Source organism: Toxotes jaculatrix, chromosome 6, assembly GCF_017976425.1.
Source record: "Toxotes jaculatrix isolate fToxJac2 chromosome 6, fToxJac2.pri, whole genome shotgun sequence".
Taxonomy (NCBI): Eukaryota; Metazoa; Chordata; class Actinopteri; family Toxotidae; genus Toxotes; species Toxotes jaculatrix.
In genome coordinates, this window is record NC_054399.1 from 3,371,486 (window position 1) to 3,389,873 (window position 18,388).

The following is an 18,388-nucleotide window of genomic DNA, read 5'->3' on the forward strand; positions in this document are numbered from 1 at the left end:
CTGAGGTTTTCTGAAGGTAGTTTCATCCTTTGTGGGTGAGGAGAAGGGGGGAGGCCCTGTAACAAGGTAACAGACTTATAAAAAAAAAAAAGCATGTGGCTGTTTTCAATTTATGCATGAGACCATCATCTGGTCTCTATCCAGCTCTAGTCAGAACAAAACTGGCAGAATGTCGGATGCCAGATGTGAGCATAATCGATGGAGAGTTAAAATGCCAATCAAAGTGCTGAGAGGCAAAAACGCAGCCAGCGGGAAGATGTTCGTTATTAAAGACGCGTAGCGTTTAAAGATGACATCAGTGCATCCACCATCAGTTGCACAGTTTTCAGTGGGACATAGACTCAACTGGTTCTCTTCTGGTCTGAAGGCGATAGCCTGTCAGGCCCGAGGTTCAGTTAGGGTTGTGGTATGTGAACGACTTTGTGTGTGTGTGTGTGTGTGTGTTCAGGGAAGGAAACCACTGCAGCAGCAGCACGGGCTGATAGGTTATCAGCCTCAGGCCTTTAACAAAGACTTGTTAAAAAGCCAGCCTGTTGACAATACGTCAAGTATGGAAAGGAACCAGGAGATAAGTGTAATACTGAGGAAAGCAGCTCTGTTCCTGTTGTTGAACAGGACAGCAGTTTACCCTGATGGACTGTAAACCGGTCTGCTGCAGAGGCACAGCTCAGACACGATGTTTCTTTTCTGTGAAATGGGAAAAGTTGAGGTGTGGCTCCTCGTATCTGAATGGCAACGTGATGAAAGAGAATCTAAAAGTCACGGTGTCTTTGGGTCCTGATGATGAAGTATTGTGTTTTTTCACAGAGGTGTGGTCGTCCAGCCTCTCTCCCCCGGCTCGGTTGATTCACCCTGCCGTCACGTCGCTGCGGGAGCGAGGGAGGTTAGAAATTTCGTGGTGTCATCGGCTCCAAATCTGAAGCTTCTCTTTTGCTGAACCATACTTTACATGCACCGGGGGGGGGGGTTTTAAAGAGGACTAACTTTGAAAACCACAAGACAGAGGAGAACGCTCAGAAGCTCTCCTTGAGGACCAGGAGGAGGACATGGGTCTTTGGGAAAGATTGAAGTTATAAACCTTCGGTGTATACAGCTATGTGTATGTGCGACTGATGAGTTCTTCATAGGCAGCGTGTTCAGAATATACAGTACATCCCAGGGGTGCATGTTGTCAGGAGTCCACCGAGTTCACGTGCCCAAATCTTTTCCAGATGTCGAATAATCAGCAGAGTTTTTCCACCATTTTTCATCTGCGACAGAGCAGAGAGAGCCCTTCCCTTTAACCTCCCCCCCCAGTATACATGTGCAAACAACACCAGTGCATATCTGACTGAACTGACAGTTGTAGCCACGGTGTAACAAATCTGCCACACAGTCCAACAGCAACATGATTGATTGGTCTGTCCCAGCCAGTTATTTTGGTCATATGCTCCCCTCCAGAGGAGACTTCACGTGCCCAAATAAATAGTCATTAATTCAAAAGCGTCCATTGTGATCATCCTTACCAGATTCACCGACCGCAAGACCCCCCCACGACACACACACACACACACACGCACACACACACCACACACCCCCCGTATACATTTTTCTTTACATTCCACGAAGGTCTCCTGTTCAGACCTCCACCAAAAGTGCGCTTTTGTGCTTTTACAGGAATAGTTTGGCAGCTCGGGAGGCTCGCAGCGCACTGCAGCGGTTTGATTCCTTTTTTGGCTGTGTTCTCGGAGCGTCAGGCAGAAGCACCCTGCCCGTCTGCTCCAGCAGAGAGGAAACACACTTCATTTCCTCGCAGCCTCATCCCTCTCAACCCGACACACCGCTTTACTGCCTCAGCATGAAAGACCTCAAAGACCTTTACAGCGTTTACTTATGCTTTTGACACCTTCCTACACAGAGATCTGTACTTCTGCAGACGTTTTTTTTTCTCTTCTCTCTTCTTTCTCTGAAAATGTCTGAGGAGGAGGAAGAGTGGATGTTATCCAGCTGTAAACTGACATCATCCCTTTGCCTTAAAAAGTGCTCTTTACTTTCAATATAAAGCAACTGTGGCTAAACAAGCACCTCCATTCATTACACAGCCACTCTGCTGTGCAACATCATCATATAACACACTGTCTCTGGAAGTTATGACACACATTCAAGTCATCCATCCACATTAACATGCGCCGACATGACATCTGACTTCCGTCTAAATGCTGCTCAGCCTAATAGAATTCTAATTTTGTCAGATTAGCTTTGACTCCTGTTTAGATATTCTGCATCCTTCACATTTGACAGTGTATGAAAAGGTCAGCTTCCCCTATTTGCAGCTGCATGAATAGTTTTATTGCCCACTTAAGGTTTTAAATCAAGCAAAGGACGACGGGTCATCGAGACACTGACTCTGCAGAAGTGCTGCCTCCAGTCTCTGATCGTCCTGACCGCTCTGACCGGGGCCGCACACTACGACCCGCCTTTTCAAACCAGCTGTCCCCTCTGGATCTGTACCCCTGCTAAAAACCTGTGCAAATGAATGTAATGTATCTACAAAAGGCTTGAGAGGCAGAGCAGGCCTCCATCACTCTCTTATTCTTCGTCTCTGCGGTGGAGCGGGGCTGAATTAGGAGGGAAGTGTTCCTCTGTCGCCATGCCAACGGCCCTGTGTTTTGCTGTTCTGGTCGGAGCCAACTGGCCCACAGAGCTCTGTGCTTTGCTGGGAAAAAAAAAACGCTCCAGCTCCTCTGTCTGTCATTCCAACTGTTAACACAGTATTACTCTTCTATATATCGCTCTCTCATTGCCTCTCTTTTTTTTCTCGCCCTGATTTTTGGTGGTATAAATAGCCAAAGCAGTTAAGTCTTCCCCTATTCATCCTGAAAAATACTTTCCTCGGGCCGGATCCTGTCTGTAACTCTTTTGTAGGGGGGGAAAAAGAAAGAAGGGTAGAAAAGGCAAAGAGGAATCTGGTCTGGAGTTAGTTTATCTCTCTGCTTTCTACATGAAAAAGCTCAGTGAACAGACCCAGGAACAGCTTGACAGTAACTTAATTGAAAGTGTGTTTTACAGCCTGGTGATGCATCAGTCCAGACCCAGCTAAACACTGAGACGTGCCAGACACAGTGGGACTTTACCAGCAGCATCTTGCTTTAATAAATGAAGACCTCAACATCTTAAATGGCCGTGTTTACTCAGCGCCGCTTGTTTGTGCTTCCTGAACAGTAACGAGCCGGGATGCGTGAGAAACACATCCCTTGTTTCGCCGCCCGTCGGATCAAGCTGAGAGCCATCCGCGGGGTTTATCCGCCGCCCGTCTCCTTAGCTTCGCAGCTGACGGAGCCGCTTTATTAGAGTCGGCCGGCTGATGACAGGAAGCGCGCGAGGGGGAGAACAGGAAGTTGTTGAGTGCACATCGCCACTAATGAGGGGTTTCCTTCTGTAAACAACAACACGAGGGGAGCTAAGGCCGTGCGTGTTCTGTTTAAACGTCTGTAGGTGTGTACAAACAGAAAAAGTGAGATTAGAAGCAGAAAACAAGGCATCTTCTTGGTCCTGCAGCAACTTGAACGGGGAACGGCTTTAATGGGTGTTCTGGCTACTTTCAGTGCTATAGGTTCACTGTGTGTTTGCATTACACCTCTGTCTATAGATTTGTTTCTGCAAACACCAGTTGCTTAGTGACAGCACGACCTTGCCATTTGTAAATGATTTATATCCACATAGTCAAATTAAGCTCCGGTATCACACCTACAACACAAACACAGCTCTGAGAGCCCTGCCTGGGACCATTCCACACACCGAATGATCCAAACCCAAACCGTGACTGGGACCAGCGCTGTGGGAAAACATGGACTTCACTGGTTTACCTGTCTAAGCCTTACGTATTTACACCTACACACGCCTGGTTCACAGTTTACTCATTTGCATTCACCACCGATCGTTGCATCATCACCACAGTGCGTCAACATGAACTTGTCTGATGCAGGAACAGACAATCGAACTGGCACAGAGTCTGACTGGTGTCTGAGTGACACAGTCAGGCTGTGAGTAACATCTGAACGACACAAAACAAACAGTTTTTGCGTTGCCTCTGACACGGAAGTGTGTCATGTTGGAACTTTTACTGAGAAGTGTGAGTCCTATCAGTCAGTCTCTGTCTGTCTCTCTCACACACTCATCACCCTCCTTCTCTCCATGTGCGCCTCCCTCTACTTTCACAAGAGGAAGCAGACTGGAAGAGACTCCAAGTTTCCACCGGTGTTTCAACACAATCTCACACATTCTGACCCCCAAAAAACCAGGCTGCTGCTGCAGGAAACACATAATCTTCAGTGTCACACATACAAAAAAAGTGTTTCACTCCTTGTCTGCAGCTTCCATTCATGCACTTCTTCCCTGTCAGCTGATACGTTCTCCCTCAGCCTTTGTTCTCCTGCTGTCCTTAACTCATTTTCAACCCCTCTCCTCCCTGGGTACCCCACCCCCCCTTTCCTCCCCCTTCTCCTCGTTCTCTTTGGCTCTAATTGCACACACACCACATAAAACAGAACCAGACTGTTTTCCTTTCCCCCCTCGCTTTAAAATGTAGCACAGACCGTTTTTCTTATTGCAGCTACAGCAACAGCTCACGGCTGCTCCGTTCACCCACTTTCTCCCTGTCCTACTTTCTTTCTTTCTTCTTATACTATTATTTTCCCCCTCACTCTCTATCTGGGTTCATATTTCATATCCAAGCAGAGCTGAAGAGGGTCCTCCACAATCTGAAAGCAATGCTTATCTCTATATACCTCCATCCATCCATCCCTCCCTCATCTCCCCACTCCTCCACCTTTCACTCTTTCTGTCCAAGTGAGATGGGGAGCGTTTTTTTTTTTTTTTTTTCTTTCTCTACAGCAGGAATGCTGAAGACATTCTTCCCTGGATTGGAATGGGAAAGACATCGCCATCAAATGGGATTAGCAGCAGGAGAGGAGAGGAGGGAGAGGAGGAGGAAGAAGGGGAAGGGAGAGCCAGAGAGAGAAAGAAAGGCAAACAGTGAAGAGTGGCTCAGAGGAAATCAGTCAGTCTGAAAGAGTTACAGCCGAGTAAGACGCGAGCTTTCTCACCTAACAGACTCTATTGTGTTAACTAATCCATCTGACTCCACCGAGGAGCTCCGCAAACAAGTGAACCGCATAAACACGGTGGGTCTGCATCCCAGATTCAACACTCCAGAGAAAACGACCGACTTAGCTTTGTTAGAGTCACTCTTCTCCTTTGCTGCTTCTCTCTACAGTGCCAGCTCTCTGCCTTTTCTATAGCCTCCAACAAATGAATGGGTATCACACTCCCAGAAAACCACACATATACTCTGAAAACATGTGATTTAAACATTAACAGGTCGAGCTGGTAAACCAGGCAAACCTGAAAATAAAAATAGTCATTATTCTGCCTCCATTATTTGTCTTCTCGCTCTTCTTCTACCTCCTCATTCAGATTTAATGGCAAAGTATGTGGTGCTAGTGCCTTTACAATAAACAAATAAATAATAAAGAAAAAGAAGCCATAGGGGAATAACAATTTTAAAAAGTTTCCTCTCTGAGAGCTCAAAGTTTAAAAGTTAGAGAAAAGCATCCTTCACCATTTCACCATCATTCTTTCAGTCCCGCTGAAGTTTGCCTTATTTTAGTGAGTTGTCATTTTACTCAGAAGAAGAAGGAGAAGTTTTACCTTCAGCGTTGTGGTGTTGTGGTGTTGCTGTGCAGCAGCTCTGATATTTCCCTGCAGGAGAGTGAACTACGTCTCAGTGCTGCCCTGCCAGGTGTGGGGAGCATATATAGAGCACCAAGCAGCCAGACAGTGACAGACGCAGCCTCTCTCTCACTCTCGCTCGCTCGCTCTCTTTGCATGAGTCAGTCTGTCTGTGAGCTCCTCCTCTTCAAAATAAAAGCACTCAGCCTGCGCAGGACCAGCTCCTTTCAAAGTAAGAGCTTTTTTTTCTATACTGTGGGCTACACTCACCAAGGAATTCGCCTTTGGGAGTCAGGACACAAAAATAACAACAGCTTTTCGAAGTCACGGAAAGAGAGAAGGTCTATGAGAAAGACAGGATGAGAGAACCAGAGAGACTCCCATATCTGATTTCTTTTACTCGTCCTTTTGTGTCCACATTGATATTGTTTCCTGAAAGACAGAAGACTAGAAAGACAGGATGATGGAGGAGAGAGACTTGAAGATAAATTTAATGAATGAATCCTCTGAACTACTCGTTTAGTTTCAAGTGACACAAATGAGATTTGTCCACAGTAACAAAACACAGGGACAGGAAATAAAACCCACATTCTCCTCATGGCTGCACAGAAACATTATCCACTATTCACACGTTAACAGAGCACAGCAACTATTATCTACATGCCAAGCAAATGGATCTTTGGAACAATCTGAGTAATGGACACGATCCCAGTGTCACTGTGTGTGCAAACACTCCCATCACAACCACAGCGCTCAGGTTTCATTCACTGAAATATGCTCACAAACGTTCAGGTCCTCAGTAAAAGAATTTTCCACTTCATTTTTGTACCATGAAGCAAAACCTTTTGGGGAATTTATCATTTCTATTTTTGTGTGTAATGCCTCTATTTTTAGAGTTTAGAGTGTGTTTCCAGGCTGCCGATGAGTCACACCGTGTTGATGGAAGATGGGAGGCAAAGAATTCGGTACAGTGGGGTGCCGGTGTGTGGCTGTAAGCGTGTGTGTGTGTGTATGTTGGGGAAAGGTCAGAGAGAACATTGGGAGAGGGTCTTCCTCTCTCCAGAGGTGTGAGTCAATCCCTGAGTGTTGACTCGCTGACACTCGGAGGCGAGTCAGAGTGAATCTCCTCAGTGCTCACCGTGGGTTTTTGGTGACAGCAGTGTCATGAGAGTAGAGCGCGTATGCATTGTTACACCCTCTAATGAACATCCAGAAGTGGAAGTTGTGTGTCGGCGTCGCTGGGAGCGTGTCCAAAGGGAGATTCCGTCTCTACCACACACGCAGCCACACACACCGCTCGCACCAGCGGCCGGGGTCAGGATATAATCAGAGGTTGATTGACCTCATCAGGAAACAATGTGATTCTCCGAGAGTGTGTGTGTTAGTGTGTGTGTGTGGGGCAATGTGTATTTATCTGTGTGTTTCTCAGTGTTTAACATACCAGGCTGCTCTTTCCTGGGAAACGTAGCCTGCTTTCTATGAGGGGATCACTGAGGCCTGTTAGTTTCCATGCTGTCAACTCCCAAGCATACACCCAAGTCTCTCGCTCCCCTCATCCCTCTGTGCGGCTTTTCATTGCTCCCTCTCTCTCTCCCTCTCCCTCTCCCTCTCTCTCTCTCTCTGCTCACCCCCTCTTTCTTCCAGCCCCCTCTCTCCTTGTTATGAAGGTCAGCTCTGACAACTCTCTTCCATATTTGGAGAGTTTCTCCATTCCATGCAGGTCACTCTAGCCCAGCCGACCAATCCAGTGGTTAGTTAGTCCGGTGTGTCAGCCAATCCTGTTTCTCCCATATCCTTTTAAGGACTGCCCATCTCTGACTCTGGAGGTTGATGTGAAATTATCTGCTTTCCTGCTTTCTCGGTGCTGCTCTCTCTGTGACTTCATTTTGCTTCTAATTCTGTTGCACAATCTCCCTCTCTCCCGCGATGACAACTAACTTTCTGTCTCAGCCTTTTTTCCATTTGCTGATAATCAAAAACCCCTGTGGCCTGCATTCACATGAAGCAAAGACACCCGTCAGGGAACCGTTCCACCGTCAGTGTTCTACTTCCATTTTTAATTAGACGTTTGATGATGATGAACCACAAGCAAAGTTCTCAGTGTGTGGCCAGCACCATACGCGGTTATTTAACATGCATGTTTCCTGCTTTCCATAAAACCACAAGTAACACCTCGACAAGGAAGTGATTGTTAATACTTCATTAGAGAGTTCATGACTTGCACCTCGTAAACAAACGCACTGCTGAGAGGAAGCTCTGAGTCACAGCGCAGATATGCGACAAATCCTGGCAGCCAGACCTCCTTGCTCAGCAATGCAACACAGAGAGAGCATAGATCCTGCTTTAAATTTAATACAGCAAGCCTGAAAAAAAAAAAAAAATCCAGAAGGACAGACAGCAACAACCAATCACCTGCCGCCGCGTCACGCCGTAAACACAAGTCTAAGTTCAGCGCGTGTGACAGCGGGAGACTGAGGAGCACTGTTGGCATAGAGCAGTTTGTTGCCTTCCGTTTGTATGTTGTTCCCCTGACAACAACCTCAGTGGGGTTAAAGAGGTTTGGAGCTACCGCAGAAATCATTTAATCTCTGTGGTATGGCAATTATGTCAGCGGACATGGATTGAAAGGTATAAGGTCAAGCTGCATGCAATACAGGCCACATTAAAGTGGCTTAGGCCACTCTTCATCTTTATCACTGCAGTATATCAGTAGGCAGAGCCAAGAAACATGGTGTCACCGAGTGTTAGGGCTGGGCAAGGAGTCAGTGTCATGGGATATTGAATTTCCTTAGAAGTGTAATATAATGATATGATCATAATGTAATGGTTTTACAGAATTCCAAAATGTCCCTCTGAGATGTCCAAGCAGTGACAAACAAAATCAGTTTGACATTATAATAGATTTTTGTTTTGGGTCATGCTATGCTATCTGCTATCGTGCTATTGTTTTTGTATATAACAGTGACGAGTCTTTCCATTTCTTCCCCTGAAACAAGCACATGTAGCTTAAACTCTTACTTTCTTTCCAAAGTCGACTTCTGCTTTACTTTTTGTAATCATGTGCAAGTACAGCTTACTGTACGTACAGAAGGTCTCTGGTCTGTTTAAATTCACATGTGCAGTTTCTGAGTCACCCTCTGGCTTTATGCTGCGACCCACATAGATCATCCAGTCGTTGTTACAGCATCTCTTTAACAAATCAAAGGTAAAAAAAAACTTGAACCTGAACCTGAATCCTTCTGGACCCTTTGCAAAAACATAAAATCAGTGTAGCGAGAAAGGGCTAAATTAAAGTCCTGTTAAGTGCCAATACGTGCCTGTTTTTCATCATCTGTAATCTTAGCATACTGAGCACAATATGAACAGAGAGCTGCATTAAAAAAAAAAAAAAAAAAATCCACAGACACGTCGGGAGTGAGAGTTCAGCTCACACATAAAAAGCAGACTGTGGAATGAAATTCGTGCAAGAGAACAATTTCAACTGTCAAAGTTGATTCCTGGTCTTATGAAAGAGAGATTAAGCTGTGGAATGGTTCAAGGATAATTGTTGCCTCTGCTACTTGTGCTTGTGCGCTGTGCGACGCCCACCCAGACATTATCCTAACCTATAATATAATGCTTTGCCCCTATTATCACGGTCAATATCACGGTGGTCACACCTTCGACGTGTTGCACTGACACTGACTGTCTCCTCCTTTGTCTCGTTGTCTTGTTTTTCAAACTCAGCCGAGTTGTATCTTGAAATTGTTGCTCGCTACCAAGCATTGATGTTTCACTGGTACATTGGTGAGGAAAGGACTATTTCAACAGCACAGCTACAGTAAATAAACCTGGATATTGAAAATGTGAAAACACACAGCCACATGCTTCTGTTTTCCTCTTTTCCTTTGGTACTGTAGGGAAATGTCGTTACACCAAAAATGAAGAAACGCGAAATGTACTTGTGAAATGTGAAATGTCACACCGACTAAGCATGAACCTGTATCAATACAGGAAAGCAGACAGTGGACAGCAGCAGCGCTGACACCTCATCCATCAACGCACACTCACAATCATGCAAGTGTGTGAATGAGAACACACACACACACAGATTTCTGAGCTCCAGGTGTTATCAGTCTATCATGAATGATCTGAATTTACAGATCATGTGTTTAACATGTGTACAGTTAAACCCTGCAGAGCCCTGAACAGAGGGGAGGTGTGTTGTTGAATCAGGGGAGACAACTGTCTGATAACTGTCCAAAGTTTCATCCAGCTGAATTATGGCTTGTCTCAAAGCATCCTCGCACCGTGTGTTTAATATCTATACAGTAGTCCTAAATCCTTTCAGATCTTTATTTAGACCTTTCAGCAGGAAGCCCAGTTTATCTTCCAGACTTGCGCCAGTGCCAATACAACTTTTAGCTGCCTTACGTAACACATCTGCTTAAAGCAAAATGTCAATTTAGCAAAACATGTTTGCTTTGTAATCTCAGTTCTTGAAGCAGTTTATGAGAGGGCAGCTGAAACACCGGCTGCACGGGGTGTCATTTGTTCATTTTATCCTGTTTACAGCAGTCTGAAAATAACACATCTATCAAATTCACCAGCTGAATCAAGTAACCCAAATACTGTTTGTTTCTATGTGTAGAAAACTTAAAAACTTTACAAATGATATGAATAAGTTAAATTCCTGAGGGACATATATTGAGACGGTGCTGCCAGTTTGCTACCCGTTCTCTACCATGTGATAAAAGAATCTACTTTCTCTCCAAACCTGAACCCTGTTTCGGATCCAACCGAACAATCTGAGCCTCTCCCCTGAGAATTTCCTCTGATTCTTATCCTGACGTCTGGCATCAACGCCGGGCATCAAACCCAAATACCTCCGAACCCTGCTCACTCTTCCTTCAGCACAGAAAAAACAGCAGGGCTGTTTTCACAGCTCGTGTCTCCTGCAGTCCCTCCTGCCAGCCAAGTCACACAACGACTCCCCCCCCCCCCCACCTCATCAGCTCCGTGTTATTGAAGCAAAAATCAAACCTCACACAGGCTTCCAGTGTGTTATTCCTGTGACTTAGAACAATTTATTTTAGATTTGTGAACATGAACATATCTCTCCAGTAGCTACAAACACTGGTGTTAAGACTGTAACATTATTTGATGGCAGCTGTTCCTTTATAAATAATAATGGGTGATGTGAAAAGCCAGAATCATTTGTGGGGATATTCGTTTACCTGAGAGTTAAAGCTTAAATGTGCAGAGAAACCTAAGAAACAATTCTCATTTAATATTAAAGTCTAGACACTTATGCGTCAAGCGAGGTGCCTTTAAGTAAATGCAGTAAAACAAAACAGGCTATTTGAAGATATTGCCTTATTTTAAAAATACAAGACGTCGGGGTCATAGTTTCCACTGTGTCTATTGACTTAATGGCAAATCAACCAAGTGGTTTGTTAGAATGTTGTGGTGCTTATTAAAACGAACTCCTGTAAAATGCAAAAAAAAAAAAAAAAAACCCATTAAAGTAACAAACAAACTGCTCTTCAAAGGCTGCAGGCTCTGCTGTGCTCTGTTGATGTTTCACAGAAGCATGTGGCTCACAGTGAAGAGACAGTGTATCAGTCTGTTTGGGACGGGCCATACGACAAACAGGATGCGATGAACTCAGAGATAAGCTCGGGGGGCGGGCGGGGGGCGTCAGGGTGAGAGTGGTCAGCCTCCGTTCCTACACGTTACCCGAGGAAACAGAGCGCGGTCTGGCAGCAACGTGACCTGAGCTGTTTTTACTGTGTAATTACACCATTCAAAAAGGGGAGAGGGCAGGAGAGGGGTGGCTTACGCTTTCTAATTGCTTCACAGTTGGGAGCTGATTGTTTTTTAGCAGCATTTCCATGTTGTTATTGTGGAAAGACTCAGAGAGAAGAAGCTTTATTGTCTCCCTGCTATTTGGAGAACCTCAGACGTAAACAAGAAATGTCCCCCGGGGTCTCTCACACATCAAGCTACTGTACACAGAAATCTGATCTAGATGTTACATCCATGTACAGCAATATATCATTTCTGACAAACATAGGTTTATTAGAATTAACTATATCTTTAACTATATAAATCTGATCCACACAGATTTTCCACCCACAAACTCACACACTGAATTTAAAGTATGTGATAAAAGTCACTCTGCTTTTGTCTAATGTGAAGGTTTAATGAATCAGGTATGGCTGATTCTGTGTTTGATTCCATGATAGATTAATTAACACAAGCTACATGTGGAACCACTCAAACCACATCCAGAGCATCATCCCCACGGCCAAATATTTACCTGTAATTTTCTGCCTCCTCCTCTCTATGCTCAGCTCTGGAAGCACAGAATTAACAAGTCATAACTTTTATTCAATTCAATTCAGTTCAATTTTATTAATATAGCTCCTTCCACAGTCAAAACTGTCTCAAAGTGCTTTACAGAGACCCAGAGCCTGACCCCAGAGCAAGAACGTAAGGCGACAGATATGCAATAGCACCCATTCGCAGGAATCAAAGTAAGTACACATGCAATGCAAAGACCAAAGTCTACATGCAGCCTGCCGTAACCCATGGCAACACTGTTAACCTTCTGCTTTTGATGGGATGTACTGTTGCATTGTTCAGCACTGTGAAGATACTAAAAGGAAAAATATTGCAAGTGAAAAATGTGATGTTGTCCTGAGGAGAGAGTCAGGAAATCACCATTGGTATTACAGTTCATCCTGATGGGAACATGAATATTTGTAGCAAATTCCATCTCATAGCTTCTGAGATACTTTATTCTGAGCTCCAGATATCAACCTCATGGTGGTGCCAGAAGAAACGTCTGGGATCACCAGAGGCAGTAGGATCCATTCTCTGCGACCCATGAATCTAATATCTAATACACTGAGATATTTATAAATATCGATATGTGGATCAAAGTAGAGGTCGAACCGACCAACTGACACTGCAATATCTAGCATGGCTAAAACCAAAACAACAAATATCTCATAACCGACCAAGTGAAAAAATATACTACAATTATTTATGTGGTCTGCTATCAGTTATGATGAGAAGTGCATCAGTGAGCAATCAGCTTTCTTTCTACTAAGGCCAAAACATAGTTTAAAAATAGGAATCTGTCTGAAAGTGTGATAGAAATCCATGCACAAGGGGCTTGTTCGCTGCAGACATCTCAAAACACAGGACCATTGAACACAAAGCCATTCAATGCCCAACTCTCCTCTAATAACAGTGACATCCTACCTGATCCCTATAGAGCTCACAGAAAGGTGTTCAGGGAAAGAAAAACACACAGTGGCTCTGTCCTGGGCTGGGCATGCAGTCCGAGGTCAGACACAAACAATAGGAGCCATCCAGCAAAAGCCGCACGGATCTGTTTACAGTCGCAGACAGACAGACAGCAGCTGGCAGACTCGCCCTGGCACACACGATGCCACACTGACACCAACATAAAAGCAGGGGAATATGCTTTTGTTCTGAAAAGGTCTGGGATTCCCCCTTTAACCCTTTCACAAAACGGAGACACAACGCTATCATTTCCACCAGACCTCAGACAGTCCTCCCAGCCTGTCGCCCTCCCACCAGCCCTCCCTGGTGACTAGCCTGCCCCCGGGGCACAGACACATGGGGACATGACAGGTACTCACAGCTTTGGTTTGGGTTTGGTAGGCAGAGGAGGACCGTCCTTCGCGGGGGATGGAGACAGCTTGCCTGGGGTCGGAGGTGAGTCTGGTGCCACATGAGCTGGGCTTTGGGCTATGACTGGGACATCTGCCGTAGGGTCATACTGTGGTAGAGGTGGAGGTGGAGGTGGGGGTGGCGGTGTGGTCTCTTTAGGTGGGCTTGGAGGTGACGGCAGATTCAGGGGTTGACCATTCTGTACAGACTCTTTTCCCTTGTCCTTGTCCTCCACCTCTGAGCCTATTTGTACCGGAGGCAGAGCTGACACGCTGGGCCAGATCTCCAGCTCCTTGATACGGAAAGCCTCGGTGCCGGACTGAGGCAGCGTCTTGGGTGGCAGCTCCAGGAGGCTGATCTCTGTGGGTGGGGGAGGAGGGGGGAAGGCTGCCGTATCCTCAAACCCTGAGCTATCTCCAGACATGCCATTACTGGATGAGTCCTCGGCTACTGAGGGAAACAAACAAGAGGAAAGTGGAAAATTTTGGACTTTAATGTCAAGTTTCTCTTCTGGCCACCACATAGCTCAGTAGATGAAGATTACACACACACACACACACGACTGTGTCACAGCTGATGTGATCTACAGCAGCAGCTGGATCCAGTCAGGCTGATGCAGTTCCTGTTTATTCAGCCTTTCCTTTAAATGTGCAGTGAGTCCTGTGCTGTACATACACACGTCTGTCTGTGATAATACAAACAGAAATCAACTCCCACCTTTTTTCCCCCCAATACAGACTTTGCAATAACACACAGGACAAAAGATGATCATCTTGTTGAGACAGAACACAAAGACTTTTACCCCCGACCCCAAACCACAGGACCTCCAGGGAACTACTGGCCTCTCAGAGGTCACTGACCAAACCCTGACTCATTTACCGGATTACTTTTGTTGTGGAAAAAAAAGAATGCTTTGTAAATTCTGCATTTCACTTTGTTTAATTTTACAATGAGACATCTGTCTTTTGATAAAAACATCTTCTTACATCATTTGGGGCATTTCAAATAATATACTGGTGATCTTGCTTTAAAAAATGGTGGAGATGGAACTTTGAGGCTCATTAGATAGATAGATAAATATACTTTATTGATCCCCTAAGGGAAATTGCAAATGACAAAAAAGGAGTATAGCTTCAAGTAAATATATCTGTGTTAAATAAGGTTATTCTTGTTTGTTCAATGCAGCATTTCCAGTGTTTTTTGAAGACTGGTTTATCATTGCATCATCATCTGTTACTATGGCTTGAATATCAAAATTTTGTCCTTATAGTGAAGCCTACGTAGAATAAACAGGTGAAGGCAGCTAACGCAGAAGGCTTATGTAATGGAAGAATAGCTTTCAAAACCACATGTGAGAAAAAATGAAAGCATTTGGGTGTTTTCCCAGACACTTTGAGGATTTTTTTTTTACCGGATAAACAGAAACTGCATCTGAGGGAACTCCCACCTTGGCTTCGCCCTACCTGCAGTGACAGTGAGTTGGGCCGTGCTGTTTATGGAGCCATATGGGTTGGACGCGGTGCAGCAGAACAGACCTCCGTCCTCTGGAAAGGCCTCAGCTATCACCAGGGTGCAGATCTCCTCTGAAAAAACAGCCACCATCAGTACAGGTTAATGAAAAGACACAGCACAGAGGGGAATGACATGCTGACACAAGATTTTTTTTTTGTGATGAGATGTAATAGAAGAATTAGATGGACAGGAAGACAAAGTCTGTACATGGTAGACGGATGATGGACATTTCGTGTAGACTGGTGAGTCACTGGTTAAAGCCAGACACACAGAAAGCAGCAGGCAGAGAGATGGATGTAACCATTCATGAAAAACAGACAGACAGACACACACACGCATAAAGACTGAAGCACAGATGTTCAGGGACGTCTGAGTGACTCACAGCCTTAAAGTAACACCTGAAACGACCCCTGACTCACACAGGTGGGAAATGCATGTGCGCGTCTCATTATTTATCCGCGACTTTGTGTGTGCGTGTGTTTATGCGTTTGAGTTTGCGTGTGGTGGGGTTTCTCAGACTTTCCCAGGGACTCCCTCTGACTGTAGTAGGTGTGATAATGTCTTGTGAGACACAGACTCACTGACTCGTGATGTGCCGTAGTCGTAACCAAGTGAAAGCCCGTAGCCGATAATGAAACCATCAAACTCAACTTAAGTCTCCAGACAAAGCTAATAATCCGTTACTAATTTAAACCACTGAGTACTGTTGGGAAGATGAAAGCAGTCTTGTAATTGACAGAGTCATATAATGATAGACCCTGGAGGAGTTGAGGTCACATACTGTACCTGGCTCAGCTGCAGATCGAGGCTCTGATTCAAAGTTCATTACAGGCAGAGGAGAAGAGAAGGACACAGAAACGTTTTGGTTATTAGAAATATGGATCTTAAATTTAATGCTAAAAATGAAAAATCAGTCAGCGCCCATGAGCTTCTCAGGATCACTGAGAAGAACGTCTCACTTTTCTGGAGAATCCGAAAATCGGGGGAGTCCAGGATCTCCTCTCCCTGGCGGTACCATCGGACCTGCAGAGGAGGGCTTCCACGGACCCTGCACTCCAGAACCACCACCTGGCCCTCGGACGCCTGGGCATCCTGCAAGAGCTACACAGAGGAAGGAGGGAAAGGCAAGACACTGAAACGGGTAATGAAAAGGATAAATCTACTTCACAAGAGACAGAGATGGACATAGGTGGAGACAGAGGGAGGGCTGACGGCGACACACTGTCACAAAACACCACCTGAGGCGTTTTCAGGGCAATGACAGAACCACTATTTGTTGGTTTCCATCTGGCGAACATGATTCTTAAAAACTTTACAGATACAATAATTTGTTAGAATGCTAAGAGACTTTCCTCCAAGAACTTGACGTCCTCTGACATTTTATTGGACCTGTCTGGTTTTGGCCAAAACACGATAAATCTGACTGCTCACACTGTCCATTTCTTTTAACTTTAGCCTAAAAAAAGCATCTGTTTTGTTCCAAACAGCTGACATTTAATGCTGGCAACTTATAAAAAAAATATATTGTGTTTCAACTTTAAATCATTTCTCAGATATTTGGAAAATGATGAACGGAAAGTGCAAGTTGTATTTGACAGGTTGTCAGACACAATCTTTTTTTTTGTCATCACTGACAGTTTAATACCTGCCTTTTGGAAGTCTATGAAAGGATCTCTCCCAAACAGAAGAGAAGGAAGGACCACCTTGTGATTGTGTGAAAGTATGTGTACAATGATTTACTTATTTAAATAATTAAGTTTAAGCCAGCTTAAGACAACGGTTCACTTTCAGAATGAGGAGGACGGAAACCTTCAAGGCAGCTAAGATTAGACTCAGCTGTATGCTGTTCATTATCACTTATACTCTTATCTGCTATAGTTACAGTAAATGTGTGGAAACAGCCATATTGGACGCTCTTAACCTCCAAATCACAGGACTTCATCCTTACAAATTTAACTGCTGTGTCCAGCCAATCACACGACAGTTTATAGTTTTGCAGAACTGAAAAAAACATCCACCCAGGGGTCAGTGTCAACACTGTCTGCTGTCTCTTCTTCCAGCTGACAGGGCTGCAGTGACATAGACTGGTGCGTCCATCAACAAGCGGCACTCAGCGTCAGTGTAAATAAATGTGCGTGTGAGCCTGAGCCTCTTTCTTTCTCCGTGACTGTGTGTGTTTGGTGTATTTTGGGAAGAACAAGGGTGGGATGTGCATCATGGGTTTGACAGCGTGTGTGTGTGTGTGTGTGTGTGTGTGGGTGTGTGATATGGGTGACATCACGGTGCTGACTTCACTGGAGGCGAACATCCTCTCTCATTGGGATGATTAAAGCTTGCGCCAGTTTTTAAAGAAGGCGGGTGAAGAAAAACAAATGTCTTTTGTAATGGAGTGAAAAATGATTTAGGGCCTGACTGGCTGAACGAGAGTGAAAGAGACCTGACCCTTGTGGGTTTGGCAGGGCTGTTTGAAGCTGTGCCTCAGCCCGTCTCAGACCCGCCATCACAAGACCCACAGCCTGAGGGAGAGGGAGCTGGGGGGCTGTTGTGAGAGTGTCGAAGAGTCAGAGTTGGAAGAGGGTGATGTGGAGCAGGAGGAGGAGCTCTCTCATCAAAGCTTTTGTTTTGTCTGACCCCCACTGCTGAAAGCCACAGTGCTGCATACTGTTATTATGGTAAAGCAAGGAGTCTGAGTACATGTGTATCAGGTTCTGTGTATGTATGCGTGCATATATTGCATGCATGATGTACTGCATGTAAGTATGTGGGGCTGTTTGTCATGGTTTGGGTGATAGTCCCCTGGTTTCAGTTAAAGGACATTTTAATGCTTCAGCGCAGACAAAAAATATTTTAGCTGTATACTTCTAGCTTGATGCAACAGTTTGAGGAAGGCCCCTCCTGTTTCAGGAGACCTGAGACATTTGGGATGAACTGAAACGCCTGAAACTGCCAACCAGGTCTTATCTTCCAGCATCAGCCTCAATGTGTTTGAGGCTGAATGGGAGAAAAGTCGCTGCAGCCAGGTTAAAAAAAAATCAACCAGAAAATTGGAGGCTGTATATGTGCATCATGTCTGGGTGTCCATTAACTGTTCATCATGTAGTATTTATATAGTATGCAGACTTACCTTGGTGAATATAGGAGGGCCTGACACCTCACCACCATACAGTGACGACACTGGGCTCTGCATCTAGAAGACAACACAAACTTACTCTCCAAACAGGTGGAGTCCACATTTTCTGACCATGTGCATGAGCCTGTGTGACTCCTCTGTACTGTGCTGTGGGTGGTTTACCCGCTGTGGCGGCTGAGACAGCGACTGGACCAGGGTGGAGCGATGAGGAAGGACCTCATGGGTTTTGGGTGAGGATGAGCGTATAGTTAGGGACATGGACGTAGTTTTCTTCTGCACCCTAAAACAAGCAAAACATAAATCAGCACACAAACCTTTTGCTTTGACTCTATATGCTTTCAGTTAAATTAT

The 18,388-nt window shown here is 45.0% G+C and overlaps 1 protein-coding gene across 9 annotated transcripts in view; it reads right to left on the reverse strand.

The window, feature by feature from the left end:
- palld (palladin, cytoskeletal associated protein) overlaps positions 1-18,388 on the reverse strand; it is a 50,152-nt gene that overhangs the window by 10,791 nt on the left and 20,973 nt on the right. For 4 of the 9 annotated variants that reach the window (XM_041040958.1, XM_041040955.1, XM_041040952.1 and 1 more), the window contains 7 exons: positions 18,200-18,317; positions 18,032-18,094; positions 15,867-16,008; positions 15,694-15,717; positions 14,859-14,978; positions 13,365-13,845; positions 12,011-12,046 (listed from right to left, as the gene is read on the reverse strand). In XM_041040958.1, coding sequence (XP_040896892.1) covers positions 12,011-12,046; positions 13,365-13,845; positions 14,859-14,978; positions 15,694-15,717; positions 15,867-16,008; positions 18,032-18,094; positions 18,200-18,317 — 984 coding nt within the window. Of the gene's footprint in view, positions 1-5,688; positions 5,831-12,010; positions 12,047-13,364; positions 13,846-14,858; positions 14,979-15,693; positions 15,718-15,866; positions 16,009-18,031; positions 18,095-18,199; positions 18,318-18,388 lie in introns of those variants that run through there. The other 5 variants (XM_041040957.1, XM_041040953.1, XM_041040956.1 and 2 more) reach the window with 4 other exon arrangements.